The sequence below is a fragment of the Coregonus lavaretus genome (genome assembly GCF_964263955.1).
Source record: "Coregonus lavaretus genome assembly, chromosome: 1".
Taxonomy (NCBI): domain Eukaryota; kingdom Metazoa; phylum Chordata; class Actinopteri; order Salmoniformes; family Salmonidae; genus Coregonus; species Coregonus lavaretus.
This window is the reverse complement of record NC_139988.1, coordinates 5,016,617-5,043,813: the sequence shown is the minus strand read 5'-3', so window position 1 is coordinate 5,043,813 and position 27,197 is coordinate 5,016,617. Positions and strand designations below refer to the sequence as shown.

Sequence of the window (27,197 nt, the reverse complement as noted above, 5' to 3'; positions counted from 1 at the left end):
TGCATCTAATGCCAAAACGTCAACTCAAAGATACGCAGGTGTGTGACGTTATTCCGCTCAGGTGAGTTGGCCAGCCAGCCACGCAACATTCAAGCTACTGGAGACATGGCTGCTTCTGGACGGGTGAGGACGTGGAACAGCAAGGCTAACTCAGTGAAACCCTGGCTCCTTCTTTTGACAGGGATCATTTTATTAGGTGATGTAAATAGCGGGGTCATGGCAGCGCCAGAACCGGGACAATGGAGTATTACAGTTGTCAATGTGAGTTTTAAAAGATTCAATTTAGCAGGCTGTCAAGTTAACGTTAGCATTCGAGCTAACTAGCTAGAACAACAGTGCGATTCATCCGGGCTAGCAAGCTAGCGTATGTTTGCATGCCTAAGGCCGTTTTTCTGTTCATAAAATGGAACATTAACAGTATTGATTGATAATGCATTTTCCTGAACATATTCAGGCTTTATCGATCTGCACAAGCCATTGCACTGTCAAGTAGGTAATGTTACCGTTAGCTAGCTAACTATCTGGTTAGTAAGCATGATATATAACGTGCTACCTCGGACAATTAGGTTAGCTGTTTTAGTTTGGACCATAGATATAAAGTTACCCCAAATGTTTTCTTAATGTATTGGCTAAACATATCCCAGCTAGGTTAGGCAGCTAACTACATACATATAACGTTAGCTAGCGGTTTGTAAGCAAACATCAGACAGAGAGACCACTGTACTGTACTGGGCTAGATCATTGCCTGCCATTTAGCCCCGATAGAAGAGAAGTCTACCAACCATTAAGCTAGCTAATGTCCAGATTAGAACATGTAGCTAACTAGGCTATGCCAGAAGTCTATTTGGTAGACTAGCTAGCTACAATGTCCAATGAACTGAAGGGGTAAGACAAACATCGTGTCTACCAGTCATTTGCTTTTCAAGTCAGTGAAGTAAACAAGTGCACACTTTGGGAGGAAGGAGAGGTAGGCTAATTAGGATGTACCCCCAATTTAATATGGAGGTGGTAAAATGTCTGTCTGTCAACCACCATATCCTGTTGCAGAGTAATGTGAGAGCTGCCATTGCCTGCCTAGGGACTCCCAATAATGGTCACCAGGGCCCATATAAAGTGTCTGAGTAGGAATGAGTGCTGATCTAGGATCAGGTCCCCCCGCCCATTTATTCCTGTTCATTGCAATCTGAAAGGCAAAACTGATCCTAAATCATCACTCTTACTCCGAGAGGCTGGATACATACGTCCCCAGACAAGTGCCTGGGTTTTGTTCCAGTGCTAGCATTAGGCCTACGCTAGAGTCAGGTCTGACTATCACTCAGTTTAACTAACTGATGTCAACACTGTTTCCTCTTCTTCACAGACCTCAAGACCATTGCTTTTGAGGAAATCTATGTATAAAAACACTGATATCAAATTGAAAGGTAAGATTAGCCTATGTTTGCTGTCATTGTGGTTTGTCATTGGCAATTCCAGAGTAACGGAATTACGCTGAGACTCCTAATTTTCACTTTAAAATGTATGCCGAACAAAAACCATTGATTTCAAAGTTTAGTAAACTATACAATTCTATGCACAATGAATACTTTGAACAATTTACATAGTACATTAAAAAAATAACACATACTGGAAAAACTGTGCAGATGCAAATTTTGGTATCAGAATTACAGTAAAATCTCCCTCAGTTTTATCAAACATTGTATCTGTACAATTCTTCCTGTAAATGTGTTTTTGTAAATGTTTCTGTCAATTTCTTACAAGTAGGCCTGGTGCAATGAGTTGTATGGTTTGTTAAACTTTTAAATAAATGTTTTTTGTTTGTAAAAAATCTGCATCTCAGCGTAATTTCGTTACCATGGAATTGCCCTCATACTATATATGGAAAATGCCTCACCTAAGGGCGTTTTCAAATATGAAATTTGGTACATTGGTTCGGTTTCCTGGAGCGTTTGAGAATTCCACAAAATGTTTTACTTTCACAAGACATAAAAATAACAGTTTCAGGGTGTGATTTGCGAGACGTACATTCTACATGACATTAGCTTGTTAACAACAGGCAAAATGTTCCATGCGATCACGCTGCCGTGTCACAATACCTGGTACTCAGGTCCTGGATCTTGGACCCGCTACTCACGCTGGTCCAGGATTCGTTTCAGCCAGAGTACCAAACGCTCCAGGATCCGGATCATACAAGGGATATGAAAGCGCCCAAAGAACTACCTCGGTAACAACAATTTATTGTTTCTCTTTCAATTGATTGTTTCTCTTTTAGTTGTGTCCTTTGGTTGTCCAGAGGAGGTGACTTTTACCATTCAATGGTACTTGAAATACTACCCCTGTCACAACGAGTTCAATAATATTGAGGTAAGTAAACTAAGGTAGTACTATGTTATAGGCTATTTCATGTCTATAGGCTGACATATGTGGGAGTGGAGCAGAAAGTGAGTGTTTGCCATAGTCAGCTTTCATTATCAATACCTTGAACATTTTTATAATGACTCATTTGTTTAGAATTCCTATGGCAGTGCCACATCAATTAATCAAATGTATTTAAAAAGCCCTTCTTAAATCAGCAGATGTCACAAAGTGCTATACAGAAACCCAGCCTAAAACCCCAAACAGCAAGCAATGCAGATGTAGAAGCACGGTGGCTAGGAAAAACTCCCTAGAAAGGCAGAAACATAGGAAGAAACCTAGAGAAGAACCAGGCTCTGAGGGGTGGCCAGTCCCCTTCTGGCTGTGCTGGGTGGAGATTATAACAGTACATGACCATTAAGGCCAGATTTTTCTCCAAGATGTTCAAACGTTCATAGATGACCAGCAGGGTCAAATAATAATCACAGTGGTTGCAACAGGTCAGTACGTCAGGAGTAAATGTCACTTGGCTTTTCATAGCCGGGCATTTAGAGGTTGAAATAGCAGGTGCGGTAGAGAGAGCGAGTTGAAAACAGCAGGTCTGGGACAAGGTAGCACATCCGGTGATCAGGTCAGGGTTCCATAGCTGCAGGCAGAAGAGTGGAAACTGGATCAGCATCACGACCAGGTGGACTGGGGACAGCCAGGAGTCATCAGGCCAGGTAGTCCTGAGGCATGGTCCTAGGGCTCAGGTCCAGACTAACCCTAGCCCCTCGGCACATAGACTATTGCAGCATAGATACTGGAGGCTGAGACGGGGGGTCGGGAGACACTATGGCCCCGTCCGACGATACCCCCTGACAGGGCCAACCAGGCAGGATATAACCCCACCCACTTTGCCAAAGCACAGCCTCCACACCACCAGAGGGATATCAACAGACCACCAACCTACTACCCTGAGACATTTTGGCAGTTGGTGTGAATTACCAGTTGACTATACTATGCACTGTAAGAGTTGTTTTTAAATCCCGTCATTGCTCATAGGAAATGTACAATACCGGTCAAAAGTTTTAGAACACCTACTCATTCAAGGGTTTTTCTTTATTTTTACTATTTTCTACATTGTAGAATAAGACATCAAAACTATGAAATAACACACATGGAATCATGTAGTAACCAAAACATCTTTCAAATAGCCACCCTTTGCCTTGATGACAGCTTTGCACACTATTGGCATTTTCTCAACCAGCTTCATGAGGTAGTCACCTGGAATGCATTTCAATTAACAGGTGTGCCTTCTTAAAAGTTAATTTGTGGAATTTCTTTCCTTCTTAATGCGTTTGAGCCAATCAGTTGTGTTGTGACAAGGTAGGGGGGTATACAGAAGATAGCCCTATTTGGTAAAAGACCAAGTCCATATTATGGCAAGAACAGCTCAAATAAGCAAAGAGAAACGACAGTCCATCATTATTTTAAGACTTGAAGGTCAGTCAGTACGGAAAATGTCAAGAACTTTGAAAGTTTCTTCAAGTGCAGTCACAAAAACCATCAAGCACTAATCTGAAACTGGCTCTCATGAGGACCACCACAGGAATGGAAGACCCAGTGTTACCTCTACTGCAGAGGATAAGTTCATTAGAGTTCCACCCTCCGAAATTGCAGGCCAAATAAATGCTTCACAGAGTTCAAGTAACAGACACATCTCAACATCAACTGTTCAGAGGAGACTGTGAATCAGGCTTTCATGGTCGAATTGCTGCAAAGAAACCACTGCTAAAGGACACCAATAAGAAGAAGAGACTTGCTTGGGCCAAGAAACACGAGCAATGGACATTAGACCGGTGGAAATGTGTCCTTTGGTCTGGAGTCCATATTTGAGATTTTTGGTTCCAACCGCCGTGTCTTTGTGAGACGCGGTGTGGGTGAACGGATGATCTCCGCGTGTGTATTTCCCACCGTAAAGCATGGAGGAGGAGGTGTTATGGTGTGGGGGTGCTTTGCTGGTGACACTGTCTGTGATTTATTTAGAATTCAAGGCACACTTAACCAGCATGGCTACCACAGCATTCTGCAGTGATACGCCATCCCATCTGGTTTGGGCTTAGTGGGACTATAATTTGTTTTTCAACAGGACTATGACCCAACACACCTCCAGGCTATGTAAGGGCTATTTTACCAAGAAGGAGAGTGATGGAGTGCTGTATCAGATGACCTGGCCTCCACAATCCCCTGACCTCAACCAAATTGAGATGGTTTGGGATGAGTCGGACCGCAGAGTGAAGGAAAAGCAGCCAACAAGTGCTCAGCATATGTGGGAACTCCTTTAAGACTGTTGGAAACGCATTCCAGGTGAAGCTGGTTGAGAGAATGCCAAGAGTGTGCAAAGCTGTCATCAAGGCAAAGGGTGGCTATTTGAAAAATCTCAAATATAAAGTATATTTTGATTTGTTTAACACTTTTTTGGTTACTACATGATTCCATATGTGTTCATAGTTTTGATGGCTTCACTATTATTCTACAATGTAGAAAATAGTAAAAATAAAGAAAAACCCTTGAATGAGCAGGTGTTCTAAAACTTTTGAACGGTAGTGTATATCTCCCTACATTCAACTACTAATAAATATGGTTTATTTTATGTATTAAAAAGATGTGAAACATTGAATATTAATATAAATCATTACTTTAAAGGAAATGTATGAGAGGACGCCACTGAGTCGAGGACAGAGTATGGATCCTAACCCTCTAGGACAAGGGGAATGCATTGAGCACAAGCACAAGCCCTTGACCTGCAACAATGACCTGCGATACTTCCCAATGCTAAATGTAAGGGCTTATAGGTTACGCACATGAGTTCCATTACAGGGCTTGTCACACTACTGAGCTGGCCAGGTTACTCCTCTTCCATAGTTGCTGGAACTGTGCTGAAAAGGAAAGTTTGAAAAGGAAATATTCAAGCCACGTTTTCTTTCGAGTCGCCTCAATAGTTTGGAAATGATATATTGGGAAGAATAATTTGTTTTGGAACTTTGTGTTTGACTTACTGACAACTTACTGTATGACAACTTTGTTTGTTTCAGAAAGCCAAGGCAGAACCACGGCCAGTTGTCCCACCCATGGAAGGGGCAGCACCGGTGAGATGCTACGATGGGGTCATGATGTTTCACTATGATGATGCATCTTTTTTTTTTTTTTTACACACACACACTTACTTTCGGCTACATTGCAAATTCATACTGTTGTTGTCAATGACCATAGGAGTTGCTGTTGACCATATGCAGCATACACAAAGAGATCTGGGACCAGGCTATCACTTTTACGATTCTCAGAACTTCCTGGGTTCTTCAAATACATTACATAATGCATATAACCCCCTTTCAAAGCAAATGTTGGTTCAATCCTACCCAGGGCTCCGACGAAAACTACACAAAATGGACGATGGAGGAGTACAACAAAGTCGGCGGTGTGAAGAACGCCAATGTGTCACTTAAAGATGACGTCATCGCCACCACGTGGAAGGACGGCCCCTATCTGCTGGTGGTGGTGATTAAGTCTAACAAACAGGAAGCCAACTGGAATCTAACAGGTGGGTTCACTACATTAACCACAATGCACCTTAACTGGGTGGTGTTCATCAGGCACTAGATGGAAGAATACAGACTGAAACAGGGAGGGACCACCATAACTAACAGAAGAGAATTGACTGAAACGGGAAGTGATTAGCTGAACTCTGTTGCAAAAATTTTGCGGTGATCTACCCTAATGAACATGAACCAGTTCTTGAATAGTTGGGATTTTAAACTTGCTTGTGAGGCTTACCAAGAAGAAAATTAAGTTTCTGTAGGCAGCCTAAATAATTAAAATGATTTAAAGGACAATGCATTGGCTACTGTATCATTTTGATCACATTGCTCCATGTTGTGTGTTGTAACCCTAATTATTTGCTGTGTTATGGATAGCTGATGTAGACTCTTTATATTTCCAGTCAACGTCGTAATGAAAGGAACTCATGGCTACATCTCCATCACGGAATGGCCTCTCATGATCGTGAGTATACATACAATTAAACATATTCAGTGACACATTGAATAAACGACAGTGGGATGCATTGCACCATGACACTTTGAGCTCAAGCTAATTTCCAGTGCTTGTCTCTAGCCTCATATACAGTGTAGGGTTAATCATTGTCATAAATATCAGACGCCTGTGTTACTCACTCATCACTTGCAGGGTTTTGTGTTGTCTTCATGTAATGATATATGCCATTTAGCAGACTTTCATCCAAAGCATCTGTGGGAATCAAGCACACAATCCTGGCGTTGCTAGTGCCATGCTCTACTAACTGAACCATACAGGACCTTGTGGTTTGTTTAGAAAAATACAGTGTGTTATTTTGTTTTAACACCTGTCTCCCTCCCTCAGTTCTACATGGTGATGTGTACATCCTGTACGGTGTACGTGTTACTCTGGTTCATGTGGTCAGCCTGCTACTGGAAGAACCTATATTTTTCTGTCTCTGTCTCTCTCTGTCAGTTCTACATGGTGATGTGTACAGTGTACATCCTGTATGCGTTACTCTGGTTCATGTGGGCTGCCTGCTACTGGAAGGACTTACTAAGGATCCAGTTCTGGATAGCTGGAGTCATCTTTCTGGGCATGGTGGAGAAGGCTGTGTTCTGTGCTGAGTACGAGAACACTAACGGTGTCGGGGCAGCTTGTAAGTCTACACTACTACAACTACACCTAACTGTCTGATGACTGGTTTAAAGAAAATACTAAGATCCTCTGTATAGTAGCATGGTGGAGCGGATCACATTGATCTGGTCCCAATTCCCTCCCTACCCCTTCCCCTTGGCCCTAACTCTTCAATGTTTGCAGATCTGAACGGTCTGGATAGGTATCAGCAGTGTAGTGTTGGAGTCCACCATATTCATTCTACCTACAGATTTGCAAACATTGAAGGCTTAGGGCCAAGTGGGAGGTTTAGGGAGTGTTATTATTCTGAGCAAGAAATAGTTTTTCTGTCTCTTGTGAGAGAGAATTAATTCTAATGTGGATGTTTGTTTTTAGCTCAAGGCCTGTTGATCTTTGCTGAGCTCATCTCTGCCCTGAAGAGAACCCTGGCACGGCTGCTGGTCATTATTGTTAGTCTGGGATATGGCATAGTCAAGTAAGTTGAGAAAATGTAGGTCATCACGCACTGTCCTTTGATAGGTGACCCCAGTGACTTTATCGTGCTGTCTATATTTAGTCATTTTTCCTCAATTCTGTGTGTTTCCCATCAGACCTCGACTGGGTACGGTGATGCACAGAGTGGTGGGGCTAGGTGTGCTGTACTTTGCCTTTGCTGCCATCGAAGGTGTGCTTAGGATCACTGGGGTAAGGAGTATTCCTGAGCTTGCTTACCTCCAGTGAGCTTGCATTTTGAATGTGAACCTTCATTTCTAGATGGCATGCTGTTTTTCTCATGTGTGAGTTATGGGAATTATGTTCAGTACGTGTGTATGTATTCACTGAAGGGTCGTGACAATGGTCCCACCCTCATCACATCCATTGTTCTAGCTGTGATGGACTCCTGTATCATCTGGTTCATATCCTTCCTTTTTAAGAATAATTACCCCATAATGCACCTCTAGTGGTCTATCATAACACAATGGCCTACTTGGCTGTATCACTTGTCTATCAGTGTTACAGAATGACACCTGTTGGTGTTGCTTACTAATGAGTCTCACTAAAGGTGTAGGTGCTAGGGTTATAATGTATCTTGTACAGTTTGGGTTGGAAACCTATATTGTAAACTCAATCACTGGGTGATTATCTTTGGTTACTGCTCTGTTGAAAGAGTCTGCTTACTGCTCTGTTGAAAGGTTATCTTTTTCTCTCCCCCACTCATCACTTTCTTCCCCTGTCTCTCTCTCCCCTCACCTGTCCATCTACCCTGTCTCTCCCACCCCCCCGTCCATCTACCCTGTCTCTCTCTCCTACCCGTCCATCTACCCTGTCTATCTTTCCCCCCTGTCCATCTACCCTATCTCTCTCTTCCCCCGTCCATCTACCCTGTCTCTCTCCCCCCACCCTGTCCATCTACCCTGTCTCTCTCCCCCCACCCTGTCCATCTACCCTGTCTCTCTCTCCCCCCTGTCCATCTACCCTATCTCTCTCTTCCCCCGTCCATCTACCCTGTCTCTCTCCCCCCTCTTGTCCATCTACCCTGTCTCTCTCCCCCCACCCTGTCCATCTACCCTGTCTCTCCCCCCACCCTGTCCATCTACCCTGTCTCTCTCTCCCCCCTCCCCCGTCCATCTACCCTGTCTCTCTCTCCCCCCTCCCCCGTCCATCTACCCTATCTCTCTCCCCCCACCCTGTCCATCTACCCTGTCTCTCTCCCCCCACCCTGTCCATCTACCCTGTCTCTCTCCCCCCACCCTGTCCATCTACCCTGTCTCTCTCTCCCCCCTGTCCATCTACCCTATCTCTCTCTTCCCCCGTCCATCTACCCTGTCTCTCTCCCCCCTCTTGTCCATCTACCCTGTCTCTCAACACCCACCCTGTCCATCTACCCTGTCTCTCTCCCCCCACCCTGTCCATCTACCCTGTCTCTCCCCCCACCCTGTCCATCTACCCTGTCTCTCTCTCCCCCCTCCCCCGTCCATCTACCCTGTCTCTCTCTCCACCCTCCCCCGTCCATCTACCCTGTCTCTCTCTCCCCCCTCCCCCGTCCATCTACCCTGTCTCTCTCTCCCACCCGTCCATCTACCCTATCTCTCTCTTCCCCCGTCCATCTACCCTGTCTCTCTCCCCCCTCTTGTCCATCTACCCTGTCTCTCTCCCCCCACCCTGTCCATCTACCCTGTCTCTCTCCCCCCACCCTGTCCATCTACCCTGTCTCTCTCCCCCCACCCTGTCCATCTACCCTGTCTCTCTCTCCCCCGTCCATCTACCCTATCTCTCTCTTCCCCCGTCCATCTACCCTGTCTCTCTCCCCCCTCTTGTCCATCTACCCTGTCTCTCTCCCCCCACCCTGTCCATCTACCCTGTCTCTCTCCCCCCACCCTGTCCATCTACCCTGTCTCTCCCCCCACCCTGTCCATCTACCCTGTCTCTCTCTCCCCCCTCCCCCGTCCATCTACCCTGTCTCTCTCTCCCACCCGTCCATCTACCCTATCTCTCTCTTCCCCCGTCCATCTACCCTGTCTCTCTCCCCCCTCTTGTCCATCTACCCTGTCTCTCTCCCCCCACCCTGTCCATCTACCCTGTCTCTCTCCCCCCACCCTGTCCATCTACCCTGTCTCTCTCCCCCCACCCTGTCCATCTACCCTGTCTCTCCCCCCACCCTGTCCATCTACCCTGTCTCTCTCTCCCCCCTCCCCCGTCCATCTACCCTGTCTCTCTCTCCCCCCTCCCCCTCCCCCGTCCATCTACCCTGTCTCTCTCTCCCCCCTCCCCCTCCCCCGTCCATCTACCCTGTCTCTCTCTCCCCCCTCCCCCGTCCATCTACCCTGTCTCTCTCCCCCCACCCTGTCATCTACCCTGTCTCTCTCTCCCCCCTCCCCCGTCCATCTACCCTGTCTCTCTCTCCCCCCTCCCCCGTCCATCTACCCTGTCTCTCTCTCCCACCCGTCCATCTACCCTATCTCTCTCTTCCCCCGTCCATCTACCCTGTCTCTCTCCCCCCTCTTGTCCATCTACCCTGTCTCTCTCCCCCCACCCTGTCCATCTACCCTGTCTCTCTCCCCCCACCCTGTCCATCTACCCTGTCTCTCTCTCCCCCGTCCATCTACCCTATCTCTCTCTTCCCCCGTCCATCTACCCTGTCTCTCTCCCCCCTCTTGTCCATCTACCCTGTCTCTCTCCCCCCACCCTGTCCATCTACCCTGTCTCTCTCCCCCCACCCTGTCCATCTACCCTGTCTCTCCCCCCACCCTGTCCATCTACCCTGTCTCTCTCTCCCCCCTCCCCCGTCCATCTACCCTGTCTCTCTCCCCCCACCCTGTCATCTACCCTGTCTCTCTCTCCCCCGTCCATCTACCCTGTCTCTCTCTCCCCCGTCCATCTACCCTGTCTCTCTCTCCCCCCCACCTTGTCCATCTACCCTGTCTCTCTCTCCCCCCCACCCTGTCCATCTACCCTGTCTCTCCCCCCCACCCTGTCCATCTACCCTGTCTCTCCCCCCCCACCCTGTCCATCTACCCTGTCTCTCTTCCCCCCACCCCGTCCATCTACCCTGTCTCCCCCCCGTCCATCTTCCCTCTCCCCCTCCCCCGTCCATCGACCCTGTCTCTCTCCCCCCTCCCCCGTCCATCGACCCTTTCTCTCTCCCCCCGTCCATCTACCCTGTCTCTCTCCCCCCACCCTGTCCATCTACCCTGTCTCTCTCCCCCCACCCCGTCCATCTTCCCTGTCTCTCTCTCCCCCTGTCCATCTACCCTGTCTCTCTCTCCCCCCCACCCTGTCCATCTACCCTGTCTCTCTCCCCCCCAACCCTGTCCATCTACCCTATCTCTCTCTCCCACCCGTCCATCTACCCTATCTCTCTCTTCCCCTGTCCATCTACCCTGTCTCTCTCCCCCCACCCTGTCCATCTACCCTGTCTCTCTCCCCCCACCCTGTCCATCTACCCTGTCTCTCTCCCCCCACCCTGTCCATCTACCCTGTCTCTCTCCCCCCACCCTGTCCATCTACCCTATCTCTCTCTTCCCCCGTCCATCTACCCTGTCTCTCTCCCCCCTCTTGTCCATCTACCCTGTCTCTCTCCCCCCACCCTGTCCATCTACCCTGTCTCTCTCCCCCCACCCTGTCCATCTACCCTGTCTCTCCCCCCACCCTGTCCATCTACCCTGTCTCTCTCTCCCCCCTCCCCCGTCCATCTACCCTGTCTCTCTCTCCCCCCTCCCCCGTCCATCTACCCTGTCTCTCTCCCCCCACCCTGTCATCTACCCTGTCTCTCTCTCCCCCGTCCATATACCCTGTCTCTCTCTCCCCCGTCCATCTACCCTGTCTCTCTCTCCCCCCCACCCTGTCCATCTACCCTGTCTCTCTCCCCCCCACCCTGTCCATCTACCCTGTCTCTCTCTCCCCCCTCCCCCGTCCATCTACCCTGTCTCTCTCTCCCCCCTCCCCCGTCCATCTACCCTGTCTCTCTCCCCCCACCCTGTCATCTACCCTGTCTCTCTCTCCCCCGTCCATATACCCTGTCTCTCTCTCCCCCGTCCATCTACCCTGTCTCTCTCTCCCCCCCACCCTGTCCATCTACCCTGTCTCTCTCCCCCCCACCCTGTCCATCTACCCTGTCTCTCCCCCCCCCACCCTGTCCATCTACCCTGTCTCTCTTCCCCCCACCCCGTCCATCTACCCTGTCTCTCCTTCCCCCGTCCATCTACCCTGTCTCCCCCCCCGTCCATCTTCCCTCTCCCCCCTCCCCGTCCATCGACCCTGTCTCTCTCCCCCCTCCCCGTCCATCGACCCTTTCTCTCTCCCCCCGTCCATCTACCCTGTCTCTCTCCCCCCACCCTTTCCATCTACCCTGTCTCTCTCCCCCCACCCCGTCCATCTTCCCTGTCTCTCTCTCCCCCTGTCCATCTACCCTGTCTCTCTCTCTCCCCCCCACCCTGTCCATCTACCCTGTCTCTCTCCCCCCCACCCTGTCCATCTACCCTGTCTCTCTTCCCCCCACCCCGTCCATCTACCCTGTCTCTCTCCCCCCCGTCCATCTACCCTGTCTCTCCCCCCCCGTCCATCTTCCCTCTCCCCCCTCCCCCGTCCATCGACCCTGTCTCTCTCCCCCTCCCCCGTCCATCGACCCTTTCTCTCTCCCCCCGTCCATCTACCCTGTCTCTCTCCCCCCCACCCTGTACATCTACCCTGTCTCTCTCCCCCCACCCCGTCCATCTACCCTGTCTCTCTCACCCCCCGTCCATCTTCCCTGTCTCTCTCTCCCCCCGTCCATCTACCATGTCTCTCTCTCCCCCCGTCCATCGACCCTGTCTCTCTCCCCCCTCCCCCGTCCATCGACCCTGTCTCTCTCTCCCTCCCACCCTGTCCATCGACCCTGTCTCTCTCCCCCCCACCCTGTCCATTTACCCTGTCTCTCTCTCCCCCACCCTGTCCATCTACCCTGTCTCTCCCTCCCCTGTCCATCTACCCTCTCTCCCTCCCCCTGTCCATCTACCCTGTCTCTCTCCCCCCCACCCTGTCCTTCTAACCTGTCTCTCTCTCCCCCCCACCCTGTCCATCTACCCTGTCTCTCTCTCCCCTCCCCCCTCTTGTCCATCTACCCTGTCTCTCTCCCCCCACCCCGTCCATCTACCCTGTCTCTCTCCCCCCGTCCATCTTCCCTCTCCCCCCTCCCCCGTCCATCGACCCTGTCTCTCTCCCCCCTCCCCCGTCCATCGACCATTTCTCTCTCTCCCCCCGTCCATCTACCCTGTCTCTCTCCCCCCCACCCTGTCCATCTACCCTGTCTCTCTCCCCCCACCCCCTCCATCTTCCCTGTCTCTCTCTCCCACCGTCCATCTACCATGTCTCTCTCTCCCCCCCGTCCATCGACCCTGTCTCTCTCCCCCCTCCCCCGTCCATCGACCCTGTCTTTCTCTCCCTCTCACCCTGTCCATCTACCCTGTCTCTCTCCCCCCCACCCTGTCCATTTACCCTGTCTCTCTCTCCCCCACCCTGTCCATCTACCCTGTCTCTCCCTCCCCTGTCCATCTACCCTCTCTCCCTCCCCCTGTCCATCTACCCTGTCTCTCTCCCCCCCACCCTGTCCTTCTAACCTGTCTCTCTCTCCCCCCCACCCTGTCCATCTACCCTGTCTCTCTCTCCCCTCCCCCCTCTTGTCCATCTACCCTGTCTCTCTCCCCCCACCCCGTCCATCTACCCTGTCTCTCTCCCCCCGTCCATCTTCCCTCTCCCCCCTCCCCCGTCCATCGACCCTGTCTCTCTCCCCCCTCCCCCGTCCATCGACCATTTCTCTCTCTCCCCCCGTCCATCTACCCTGTCTCTCTCCCCCCCACCCTGTCCATCTACCCTGTCTCTCTCCCCCCACCCCCTCCATCTTCCCTGTCTCTCTCTCCCACCGTCCATCTACCATGTCTCTCTCTCCCCCCCGTCCATCGACCCTGTCTCTCTCCCCCCTCCCCCGTCCATCGACCCTGTCTCTCTCTCCCTCTCACCCTGTCCATCTACCCTGTCTCTCTCCCCCCCACCCCGTCCATCTACCCTGTCTCTCCCCCCCCCCCCCCGTCCGTCCGTCCATCTACCCTGTCTCCCCCCCTGTCCATCTTCCCTGTCTCTCTCTCCCCTGTCCATATTCCCTGTCTCTCTCCCCCCTCCCCCGTCCATCTTCCCTCTCTCTCTCCCCCGTCCATCTACCCTGTCTCTCTCTCCCCTCTCCCCCGTCCATCGACCCTGTCTCTCTCTCCCCCGTCCATCGACCCTGTCTCTCTCCCCCCCACCCTGTCCATCTACCCTGTCTCTCTCTCCCCTCCCCCCTGTCCATCTACCCTGTCTCCCCCCTGTCCATCTACCCTGTCCCCCTCCCCCCCGTCCATCTACCCTCTGTTTCTCCCCCCCACTGTCCATCTACCCTGTCTCCCCCCCATCTACCTTCTCTCTCATCTACCCTCTCTCTCCATCCTTCTCCTCTCCTCTCTCAGGTGAAAGACTCTGACCTGGCTCTGTTGGCCAACATTCCTCTGGCTCTGCTTGACTCCTCTCTCTGCTGGTGGATATCCTTTGGTGTGCCTATAGCCCTGTTTGGGGCTCCTCTGTCCCCTGGGGGGCCCCTATCCCTGGTCCCTACACAGGGCTTCTCTGGTCCTCAGCCTGGGTCCTTGGGGGGGCCCCCTCTATCCCTGGTCCCTACCCAGGGCTTCACTGGTCCTCAGCCTGGGGCCTTGGGCTACTCTGTCCCCTGGGGGCCCCCCTATCCCTGGTCCCTACCCTGGGCTACACTGTCCCTCCCTGGGCTTGAGGCTCCCCTTCTTGTATCAAAGAGTTCAATCCCAATCCAAAGGGTCTCTACATGAGGGCAAATAATCTATTCTTGCATGCTATACCACTAGCTAGCTAACTCACAGCTAGCTGACCTGAAAGTCTAATAGTAGATATCTAGTAGTGGCCCCTATCCCTACCTGGGGCATCATCTGTACACCTTGCATGTTGTTATCCCTGCTGATTTTGCTAGGTTCTTCCATGATTCAGTCTCATTCATTAGGTCTGTTAGTTACATACTGTGTAGCCCAGCCGTTGTTTCCTTGACTCCCTCCTAACATATTTGTGAGCCTGGCTCAAACCTTAAAGACACTGAAGCTGAGGAGAAACCCAGTGAAGCTGTCTCTCTACAGGCACTTCACTAACACACTCATCTTCGCCATTATAGGTGAGTACGTTGTTAAATTGATGTACAGCCAGGAATACTATTTTCATGTTTTTATCGTTCATGGGTGTCGGAAAGTATTCAGACCCCTTGACTTTTTCCACATTTTGTTACGTTACAGCCTTATTCTAGAATGGATAAAATAATTGTTTTCCCTCATCAATCTACACACAATACCCTATAATGACAAAGCAAAAACAGGTTATTAGACATTCTTGCAAATGTATAAAAAATAAAAAACGGAAATACCTAATTTACGTAAATATTCAGACCCTTTGCTATGAGACTCGAAATTGAGTTCAGGTGCATCCTGTTTCCATTGATCATCCTTGAGATGTTTCTTCAACTTGATTGGAGTCCACCTGTGGTCAATTCAATTGAATGGACATGATTTGGAAAGGCCACACCTGTCTATATAAGGTCCCACAGTTGACAGTGCACGTCAGAGCAAAAACCAAGCCATGAGGTCGAAGGAATTGTCCGTAGAGCTCCGAGACAGGATTGTGTCTAGGCACAGATCTGGGGAAGGGTACCTCCATCATTCTTAAATGGAAGAAGTTTGGAACCACCAAGACTCTTCCTAGAGCTGGCCGCCTGGCCAAACTGAGCAATCTGGGGAGAAGGGCCCTGATGGTCACTCTGACAGAGCTCCAGAGTTCCTCTGTGGAGATGGGAGAACCTTCCAGAAGGACAACCATCTCTGCAGCACTCCACCAATCAGGCCTTTATGGTAGAGTGGCCAGACAGAAGCCACTCCTCAGTAAAAGGCACATGACAGCCTGCTTGGAGTTTGCCAAAAGGCACCTAAAGGACTCAGACCATGAGAAACAAGATTCTCTGGTCTGATGAAACCAAGATCGAACTCTTTGAATGCCAAGAGTCACGTCTGTATGAAACCTGGCACCATCCCTACGGTGAAGCATGGTGGTGGCAGCATCATGCTGTGGGGATGTTTTTCAGCGGCAGGGACTGGGAGACTAGTCAGGATCAAGGGAAAGATGAATGGAGCAAAGTACAGAGCTCCTTGATGAAAACCTGCTCCAGAGCACTCAAGACCTCAGACTTGGGTGAAGGTTCACCTTCCAATAGCTCAACGACCCTAAGCACACAGCCAAGACAACACAGGAGTGGCTTTGGGACAAGTCTCTGAATGTCCTTGCGTGGCCCAGCCAGAGTCCGGACTTAAACCCGATCAAACATCTCTGGAGAGACCTGAAAACAGCTGTGGAGCGACTCTCCCCATCCAACCTGACAGAGTTTGAGAGGATCTGCAGAGAAGAATGGGAGAAACTGCCCAAATACAGGTGTGCCAAGCTTGTAGCGTCATACCCAAGAAGTCTCAAGGCTGTAATCGCTGCCAAAGGTGCTTCAACAAAGTACTGCGTGAAGGGTCTGAATACTTATGTAAATGTGATATTTCAGTTTTTAATTTGTAATAAATTAGCACCAAAAAATCAACTGTTTTTGCTTTGTCATTATGGGGTATTGTGTGTAGATTGATGAGGCTGTAATGTAACAAAATATGCAAAAAGTCAAGGGGTCTGATTTCTTTCCGAATGCACTGTATAAGGCATTATGAACAAAGTTATGAATTGTTATACGTATGTAGCCTAGTTCATAGAAAGTGTTGACAAACTATTCTAAATTAAAGTTTCACAATTTAATGGAAATGGTCTGATGCAGTTTTGGTTGTATTTTTTCCCACCTTCAGCTTCAATCGTTTTCATGGTGTGGACGACAAAAAAATTCAGACTAGCCGACTGTCAATCTGTGAGTATGTCTTCTAGAAATGGTCCAGTTGTGTGTGATCCAGGTTCTTTGGATCAAGGTTTGAGTGCTCTGTGCATTTCTTAAAGGTTCCGCACAGTTATGAACAAAACATCACCCATAATACTTTTTACACTATTAAAATGCTCAGAATTGAAGCCCCAATGACACAAGCTACTCAAGCTGTAGCTACATCAACACTAGCTACACCAACTGTAGCCACATCAACACTAGCCACATCAACACTAGCTACACCAACTGTAGCTACATCAACACTAGCTATATCAACTGTAGCCACATCAACACTAGCCACATCAACACTAGCTACACCAACTGTAGCTACATCAACACTAGCTATATCAACTGTAGCCACATCAACACTAGCCACATCAACTGTAGCTGCATCAACACTAGCTACATCAACACTAGCTACATCAACACTAGCTACACCAACTGTTGCTGCATCAACACTAGCTACACCAACTGTAGCTGCATCAACACTAGCTACATCAACACTAGCTACACCAACTGTAGCTACATCAACACTAGCTACACCAACTGTAGCTACATCAACACTAGCTACACCAACTGTAGCTACACCAACTGTAGCTACATCAACACTAGCTACACCAACTGTAGCTACATCAACTGTAGCTACATCAAAACTAGCTACACCAACTGTAGCTACATCAACACTAGCTACACCAACTGTAGCTACATCAACACTAGCTACACCAACTGTAGCTACATCAACACTAGCTATATCAACTCTAGCTACACCAACACTAGCTATATCAACTGTAGCTACATAAACACTAGCTACATCAACTGTAGCTACATCAACACTAGCTACACCAACTGTAGCTACATCAACACTAGCTACACCAACTGTAGCTACATCAAAACTAGCTACACCAACTGTAGCTACATCAACACTAGCTACACCAACTGTAGCTACATCAACACTAGCTACACCAACTGTAGCTACATAAACACTAGCTACACCAACTGTAGCTACATCAACACTAGCTATATCAACTCTAGCTACACCAACACTAGCTATATCAACTGTAGCTACATAAACACTAGCTACACCAACTGTAGCTACATCAACACTAGCTATATCAACTGTAGCTACATAAACACTAGCTACACCAACTGTAGCTACATCAACACTAGCTACACCAACTGTAGCTACACCAACTGTAGCTACATCAACACTAGCTACACCAACTGTAGCTACATCAACTGTAGCTACATCAAAACTAGCTACACCAACTAGCTACATCAACACTAGCTACACCAACTGTAGCTACATCAACTGTAGCTACATCAACACTAGCTACACCAACTGTAGCTACATCAACACTAGCTATACCAACTGTAGCTACATCAACACTAGCTATATCAACTCTAGCTACACCAACACTAGCTATATCAACTGTAGCTACATAAACACTAGCTACACCAACTGTAGCTACATCAACACTAGCTATATCAACTGTAGCTACATCAACACTAGCTACACCAACTGTAGCTACATCAACACTAGCTACACCAACTGTAGCTACACCAACTGTAGCTACATCAACACTAGCTACACCAACTGTAGCTACATCAACTGTAGCTACATCAACACTAGCTATATCAACTCTAGCTACACCAACACTAGCTATATCAACTGTAGCTACATAAACACTAGCTACACCAACTGTAGCTACATCAACACTAGCTACATCAACTGTAGCTACATCAACTGTAGCTACATCAACACTAGCTACACCAACTGTAGCTACATCAACACTAGCTATATCAACTGTAGCTACATCAACACTAGCTACACCAACTGTAGCTACATCAACACTAGCTACATCAACTGTAGCTACATCAACTGTAGCTACATCAACACTAGCTACACCAACTGTAGCTACATCAACACTAGCTATATCAACTGTAGCTACATCAACACTAGCTACATCAACTGTAGCTACATAAACACTAACTATATCAACTGTAGCTACACCAACTGTAGCTACATCAACACTAGCTATATCAACTGTAGCTACACCAACTGTAGCTACATCAACACTAGCTATATCAACTGTAGCTACATCAACACTAGCTACACCAACTGTAGCTACATCAACACTAGCTACATCAACTGTAGCTACATAAACACTAACTATATCAACTGTAGCTACACCAACTGTAGCAACATCAACACTAGCTATATCAACTGTAGCTACACCAACTGTAGCTACATCAACACTAGCTATATCAACTGTAGCTACATCAACACTAGCTACACCAACTGTAGCTACATCAACCCTAGCTACACCAACTGTAGCTACATCAACACTAGCTATATCAACTGTAGCTACATCAACACTAGCTACACCAACTGTAGCTACATCAACACTAGCTACATCAACACTAGCTATATCAACTGTAGCTACATCAACACTAGCTACACCAACTGTAGCTACATCGACACTAGCTACACCAACTGTAGCTACATCAACACTAGCTACACCAACTGTAGCTACATAAACACTAGCTACACCAACTGTAGCTACATCAACACTAGCTATATCAACTGTAGCTATACCAACTGTAGCTACATCGACACTAGCTACACCAACTGTAGCTACATCGACACTAGCTACACCAACTGTAGCTACATCAACACTAGCTACACCAACTGTAGCTACATAAACACTAGCTACACCAACTGTAGCTACATCAACACTAGCTACACCAACTGTAGCTACATCAACACTAGCTACACCAACTGTAGCTACATCAACACTAGCTACATCAACACTAGCTACATCAACACTAGCTATATCAACTGTAGCTACATAAACACTAGCTATATCAACTGTAGCTACACCAACTGTAGCTACATCGACACTAGCTACACCAACTGTAGCTACATCAACACTAGCTACACCAACTGTAGCTACATAAACACTAGCTACACCAACTGTAGCTACATCAACACTAGCTATATCAACTGTAGCTATACCAACTGTAGCTACATCAACACTAGCTATATCAACTGTAGCTACATCAACACTAGCTACATCAACTGTAGCTACATCAACACTAGCTATATCAACTGTAGCTACATCAACACTAGCTATATCAACTGTAGCTACATCAACACTACCTACACCAACTGTAGCTAAGTCACACAACAGATGAAAGGTTACCAGTATCATTGGTCGTAAGTTCTACTTGAGGTTTACATTTGACATTTTAGTCATTTAGCAGATGATCTTATCCAGAGCCACTTAGAGTAGTGAGTGCATACATTTTCATACTTTTCCCCCCGTACTGGTCCCCCGTGGGAATCGAACCCACAACCCACATGGGACCGGTTTGTAAACAAAGCAAGGTGTAGGCGCACGTCATGACGGTTTTAAGGCGGAACATATTTAAATTAGTAAAGATAAGATGCTACCATTGGTGTATTACATTTCCTGCTTTATGTGGCGTTGCATAAAGACGGAACTTCTTTGAACTGGTACTGGTTTCATCCAAATATCATCCAATTTGATGAAAAACAAGATTTTCACTGTTCGGGACTTTTAAGACATTGAATCAACAGTATTGAGTCCTCATGGCTAATGTATTGTAAATAATGCCAACTCAAGACAGCCATATTGGGTCATGAATTGAACAGTATCATGGCTGACATATTGTTTGTATAATTCTATATAACAGGACTGGGTGGAGCTGTGGGTAGATGATGCCTTCTGGAGGTTCCTGTTCTCTATCATACTGCTGGTTATCATGTTCTTATGGAGACCCTCTGCTAACAACCAGAGGTGAGGTTCAAGGGGTGTGGGTGTGTGTGTGGGTGTGTGTGCGGGAGGTTATATACAGGGGGTACCGGTACAGAGTCAATGTGAAATAACAGTAGGGAGGCTATATACAGGGGGTACCGGTACAGAGTCAATGTGCAGGGGCACAGGTTAGTCGAGGTAATTGAGGTAATATGTACATGTTGGTAGAGTTAAAGTGACAATGCATAGATAATAAACAGAGTACCAGCAACGTACAAGTTGGGGTCAAAATGCAAATAGTCCGGGTAGCCATTTGATTAGCTGTTCAGGAATCATATGGCTTGGGGGTAGAAGCTGATAAGAAGCCTTTTGGACCTAGACTTGGTGCTCCGGTACCGCTTGCCGTGCGGTAGCAGAGAGAACAGTCTATGGCTAGGGTGGCTGGAGTCAATTTTGAGGCCCTTTCTCTGACACCGCCTGGTATAGAGGTCCTGGATGGCAGGAAGCTTGGACCCAGTGACGGACTGGGCCGTACGCACTACCCTCTGTAGTGCCTTGCGGTCGCAGGCCGAGCAGTTGCCATATCAGGCAGTGATGCAACCAGTCAGGATGCTGTCGATGGTGCAGCTGTATACGTTTTTGAGGATCTGAGGACCCATGCCAAATCTTTTCAGTCTCCTGTGGGTGAATAGGCTTTGTCGTACCCTCTTCACGACTGTCTTGGTGTTTGGACCATGTTAGTTTGTTGGTGATGTGGACACCAAGGTACTTGAAGCTCTCAACCTGCTCGACTACAGCCCCATCAATGAGAATGGGGGCGTGCTCGGTCCTCTTTTTCCTGTAGTCCACAACCACCAACAGTCAGTCAGGGAGACTCACCTTTCCACTCTTCAAAGCTTCACAGAGGAAACAAACTTAAACAGCCTTTCTCTAAATGTTCTGGAGCTTTCTAACAATTTAAGACTTTATAACTGTTCATAATGTTTCCTTTGTTCTCCTCAGATATGCGTTCACTCCTCTGATGGATGACTCTGACGATGAGGAGATTGAGGAGTTCCTGGTGTCAGCTAATTTAGGTACTGTACAAGTAGTCTGTTTTTATGTTTATCCTCTTTAGTGGTCATGTGTCTGAACGTTGGTGCTCATTCTCTCTGTGTTTCATCACAGCTGATGGCATAAAGCTGAGAGCCACCAACTCCAAGAGTGAAATGAACGGCTCAGCCAAGCCTTCAGGATCCAACCCGGTTAGTGTCAAACCTTCAATTCAATTAATACAACTTGATTTATTCCCTTAGGGGAAATTAAGAAAGGCAGAGTCAGTTTCCAATTATACAATCAATATGAACACGACACAGAAATGCAGCATACCAACAAGCCAACCTTTTCTGTCAGTCGATAAAGTTCCACTTTCAGTTAACTACACATGACACTCAAATGTTTACTGTGACTTGACATATTAACCTGTGATCCAATTCAACCCCCCAGCAGAACAAATTAACATCTACTGTATATACTGAACACAAATATAAACGCAACATGTAAAGTGTTGGTCCCATGTTTCATGAGCTGAAATAAAAGATCCCAGAAATGTTCCATACACACAAAAAGCTTATTTATCTCAAATGTTGTGCAAAAATTTGTTTGCATCCCTGTTAGTGAGCATTTTTCCTTTGTCAAGAGAAACAATCCACCTGACGGGTGTGGCATATCAAGAAGCTGATAAAACAACATGATCATTACACAGGTGTACCTTGTGCTGGGGACATTAAAAGGCCACTCTAAAATGTGTAGTTTTGTCACAACACAATGCCACAGATGTCTCAAGTTTTGAGGAAGTGTGCAATTGGCATGCTGACTGCAGGAAGGTCCACCAGAGCTGTTGCTAGACAATTTAATGTTAATTTCTCTACCATAAGCCGCCTCCGTCGTTTTAGAGAATTTGGCACTACGTCCGACTGGCCTCACAACCGCAGACCACGTGTAACCACTCCAGCCCAGGATCTCCACATCCAGCTTCTTCACCTGCGGGATCGTCTGAGACCAGCTACCCGGACAGCTAATGAAACTGAGGAGTATTTCTGTCTGTAATAAAGCCCTTTTGTGGGGAAAAACTCATTCTGATTGGCTGGGCCTGCGTCCCCAGTGGGTGTAACTGGCTCCCTAATGGGTGGGCCTATGCCCTCCCAGGCCCACCCATGGCTGCGCCTCTGCCCAGTCATGTGAAATCCATAGATTAGGGCCTAATTTATTTATTTCAATTGACTGATTTCCTTATATGAACTGTAACTCAGTAAAATCGTTGAAATTGTTGCGTTTTATGTTTTTGTTCAGTATTTGTAGTATAGTGAATGACATGACTGAGTTCTAACAACAGGGGACAGCGTTGAGTAGTTATCTTCTCTTTCCCACCTGTCCAGGATGAAGACTTGAAGTGGGTGGAAGAGAACATTCCTACCTCTCTAACAGACGTGTAAGCATCACTTATCGAGAAATACTTTTATCAACACCAAAATAGCAGGTGTGTTTATAGCAGCGTTTCCCAAACTCGGCCTGGGGCCCCCCCGGGTGCATGTTTTGGTTTTTGCCCTAGCACTACACAGCTGATTCAAATAACCAACTCATCATCAAGCTTTGATTATTTGAATCAGCTGTGTAGTGGTAGGGCAAAAACCAAAACGTGTACCCCTTGGGGTTGCAAGGACAGAGTTTGGGAAACCCTGGTTTAAAGTGGTCACCATTATTAGGTGGTGGTTGTATAAAAACACATGTTTTGTCCTCCTTTTCCTCCTCCATTGTAGAGCGTTGCCTGTCCTTCTCGACTCAGATGAGGTATGTTTATTTTTTAACACAATGGGTCATTTCTGTCAATGGCAAAATATCAGAGACGGGTTAAAGAAGGATTTTTAAGCCTTGAGACAATTGAGACATGGATTGTGTATGTGTGCCATTCAGAGGGTGAATGGGCAAGACAAAACATTTGTGCGTTTGAACAGGTTATGGTAGTAGGTGCCAGGCGCACCGGGTTGTGTCAAGAACTGCAATGCTGCTGGGTTTTTCACACTCAACAGTTTCCCGTGTGTTTCAAGAATGGTCCACCACCCAAAGGACATCCAGACAACTGTGGGAAGCATTGGAGTCAACATGGGCCAGCATTCCTGTGGAACGCTTGAGACGCCTTGTAGAGTCCATGCCCCGACGAATTGAGGCTGTTCTGAGGGCAAAAGGGAAGGTGGTGCAACTCAATATTAGGAAGGCATTCCTAATGTTTTGTACACTCAGTGTATATGGTTTACTTTACTGTGCATATCATATAATGTTATAAAATTCTCAGATGGCAATATTAAATGTACAGCCACTATGATATTAGAGAAAAAGATATAATATATTCTCTGTATTCCTTAACCAGGAAATCATGACTACAAAATATGAAATGTCCAAGATGGAGTAACATGGGAGATCTTCCTACTACCCACGGTGGATACAGAGCTTTTCTTCCTCCTGAGATTGGTTCCTCCAGCATGGCATGGAAGAGACAGATCGCCTGGAGCGCAACACCTCTCCCATCCTACTCCTAGACCTGGTTAGGCTGAGAGTCAGACCTCTGTATGTCTACAACATTACTGGGGCTTAACACCTCTGACATGGCGATCAGCAGGGTCCTATTCATTGGGTATCAAACGGAAGAAAATGGATTCAAACAGGGAGGTACTACCTGAACTTGTCCAATAAGAAATGCTGGTTATAGTTTTCTGTTGCAAAACGTTTTTTGCTTCGTTGTGCCGTAATGTATTTAACCCTCTGTCTCTCACCCTCTCCACAAACCAAGACCTAACAATTGTGTGTGTCCCAAAGGGCACCCTTTTCCCTATTCAGTGCTGTATAGTGCACTACACTTGACAATAGGGCTCTGGTCAAAGTAGTGAACTATGGTCCCGTGTGGCTGTTGGTAGAGCATGGCGATTGCAACGCAAGGGTTGTGGGTTTGATTCCCACGGGGGACCAGTATGAAAAAGTATGAAGATGTATGCACTGGATAAGAGCATCTGCTAAATGACTAAAATGTATATAGGCAATAGGGTGCTATTTGGGACACAGCCTTTGTGATGGAAAGAGACTTCAGTTCCAAAAAGAGAACTTCACTTTGTTAGACTGTATTCAGATTTAAGTGTTTACCCACTAAACTTCACTTTATACTGTATCTTGGAGAGAGGAAGAAGCTGGTATATTATTTAAACACCAATTGGATACACTACTTAATATGACATGACCAACGTGTTATTTTGATGGATGATGACATGACCAACGTGTTATTTTGATGGATGATGACATGACCAACGTGTTATTTTGATGGATGATGACATGACCAACGTGTTATTTTGATGGATGATGACATGACCAACGTGTTATTTTGATGGATGATGACATGACCAACGTGTTATTTTGATGGATGATGATATGACCAACATGTTATTTTGATGGATGATGACATGACCAACGTGTTATTTTGATGGATGATGACATGACCAACGTGTTATTTTGATGGATGATGATATGACCAACATGTTATTTTGATGGATGATGACATGACCAACGTGTTATTTTGATGGATGATGACATGACCAACGTGTTATTTTGATGGATGATAATTCAGAGGTATATAGTGTTATTTATTATATCTCACTGAGTGAAGCTTTATTGCTTCCAAACCAAAGTATAATGTGACGTGTATGTGTGTGTGTCGCTGCGTTTGAGATAGTAGTTTGTCTGCATCGTGTGTGTCTTCTAGGCTGGGACACAGGATTCATACGTTTAGTGTGAGTTACACAGTACTAAACAGAAGTGTTGATGTAAGTGGAGGATTGTAGGGCTGGGGTCTGTTCTGGAGGATTGTAGGGCTGGGGTCTGTTCTGGAGGATTGCAGGGCTGGGGTCTGTTCTGGAGGATTGCAGGGCTGGGGTCTGTTCTGGAGGATTGTAGGGCTGGGGTCTGTTCTGGAGGATTGCAGGGCTGGGGTCTGTTCTGGAGGATTGCAGGGATGGGGTCTGTTCTGAAGGATTGCAGGGCTGGGGTCTGTTCTGGAGGATTGCAGGGCTGGGGTCTGTTCTGGAGGATTGCAGGGCTGGGGTCTGTTCTGGAGGATTGCAGGGATGGGGTCTGTTCTGAAGGATTGCAGGGCTGGGGTCTGTTCTGGAGGATTGCAGGGCTGGGGTCTGTTCAGGAGGATTGCAGGGCTGGGGTCTGTTCAGGGGGATTGAACGTTACAGAATGTTCAGATATGATTGTCTGTCAGAAATAGAATGACTAGAGCTGACACAATTCCCTATTCTATCTACTATCGATGTTCAGAAAGTTTCACATCACTGATGCACCCCTGAGGTTGGTTGGTAGAGGCAGAACTGTAGTTGAGGCCCATGTTATTGAGGAGTTATAATAATTTATTTAACTTCGATAGTGCTTTTCATTACAGACAGAATCTCAAAGCGCTTGTTAAGTAAAATAACCAACAAGCATTTATTTAAAGAGATATAGGCTACAACAGCAGATAAATCAAGTCTGTTTGAGTGCTTCCTAAAACCTCCAGATGGACAGCCGCTGTCATGAGAGGATCTGGAAGCTCATACCTAGATGGTCAGCGGAGGTGGTGGTCTGACCAGCATGTCCAATGGCAGGCAGGTACGCAGGCAGCTCCATGTTATCTGGGCGTCTCCGCCGTCTGCAGATTATCTGTATTGGGACTCTGTGATGAAGATTGAGATCCCCACAGAGTACAGTCCTTACTTCAGAAGTATCCTCCTGAGTAATGAAAAGCTGTCCCACTGCCTCTTGGATCACCGTTGGTGAAAAGCAACCCCAAGTCAGTAGCTAGGTGTAATTCAAATGAAAACACACCGGCTAGCTAGCATGACCTAGCTTGTTGACGATGCTGATTTTCATACGTTTACCAGTGGTGGAAAAAGTACCCAATTGTCATACTTGAGTAAAAGTAAAGATACCTTAATAGAAATGACTCAAGTGAAAGTCACCCAGTAAAATACTACTTGAGTAAAAGTATTTAGTTTTAAACATACTTAAGTATCAAAAGTAAATGTAATTGCTAAAATATACGTAAGTATCAAAAGTAAAAGTATAAATCATTTCAAATTCCTTATATTAAGCAAACCAGATGGTACCATTTTCTTGTTTTATAAATTTACAGATAGCCAGGGGCACACTCCAACACTTAGACATAATTTACAAATGAAGCATTTGTGTTTAGTGAGTCAGTCAGATCAGAGGCAGTAGGGATGACTAGGCATGTTCTCTTGATAAGTGTGTGAATTTGACAATTTTCCTGTGCTGCTAAAGCATTCAAAATGTAACGTGTACTTTTGGGTGTCAGGGAAAATGTATGGAGTAAAAAGTACATTATTATCTTTATGAAGTAGTGAAGTAAAAGTTGTCAAAAATATAAATAGTAAAGTACAGATACCCCCCAAAACTACGTAAGTAGTACTTTCAAGTATTTTTACTTAAGTACTTTACACTACTGCAATTTACGGGCAGGAATCAAATTCATTATATCAAGACTTGATCTGCACTCATTTAGCTATTGAAAAATAAAAACTTTGTACAAATGTTTACATATTAAATATGATTACATATGTACAGAATGTGCATGAGTTCTCTGCCGAGGCTGCAACTAGGCACCATAGAACCCCCCCAATTATGTGTTTGAATGTGAATGGAGGGAATCTTTAGCCTGGTCCCAGATCTGTTTGTGCTGTCTTGCCAACTCCTATGGTCATTGTAACATTTTTGTGGCTTAATAATGACCATAGGAGTTGACAAGACCGCACAAACACATCTGGGACCAGACTAGGAAGTCCTCTGTTTCCGCTAGTGAAATAAAGAGCAATATTATATACGTCCTATGACAT

At 46.9% G+C, this 27,197-nt stretch overlaps 1 protein-coding gene across 1 annotated transcript; it reads left to right on the top strand.

Moving 5' to 3' along the window:
* Positions 1-105: 105 nt before the first annotated feature.
* On the top strand, positions 106-24,855 carry LOC311134544 (transmembrane protein 87A-like; the record flags this gene model as incomplete). The annotated part of the gene is made up of 19 exons (XM_084168244.1): positions 106-261; positions 1,361-1,421; positions 2,270-2,361; positions 5,041-5,175; positions 5,430-5,483; positions 5,758-5,935; positions 6,335-6,396; positions 6,883-7,066; positions 7,420-7,519; positions 7,635-7,728; positions 14,001-14,072; positions 14,617-14,725; positions 16,434-16,492; positions 20,219-20,322; positions 21,283-21,356; positions 21,448-21,524; positions 22,698-22,750; positions 23,079-23,109; positions 23,687-24,855. The coding sequence occupies 19 exons, from the start codon at positions 106-108 to the stop codon at positions 23,726-23,728; spliced, it is 1,737 nt and encodes a 578-aa protein (XP_084024370.1). The 3' UTR covers positions 23,729-24,855.
* Between the last annotated feature and the right edge of the window lie 2,342 nt (positions 24,856-27,197).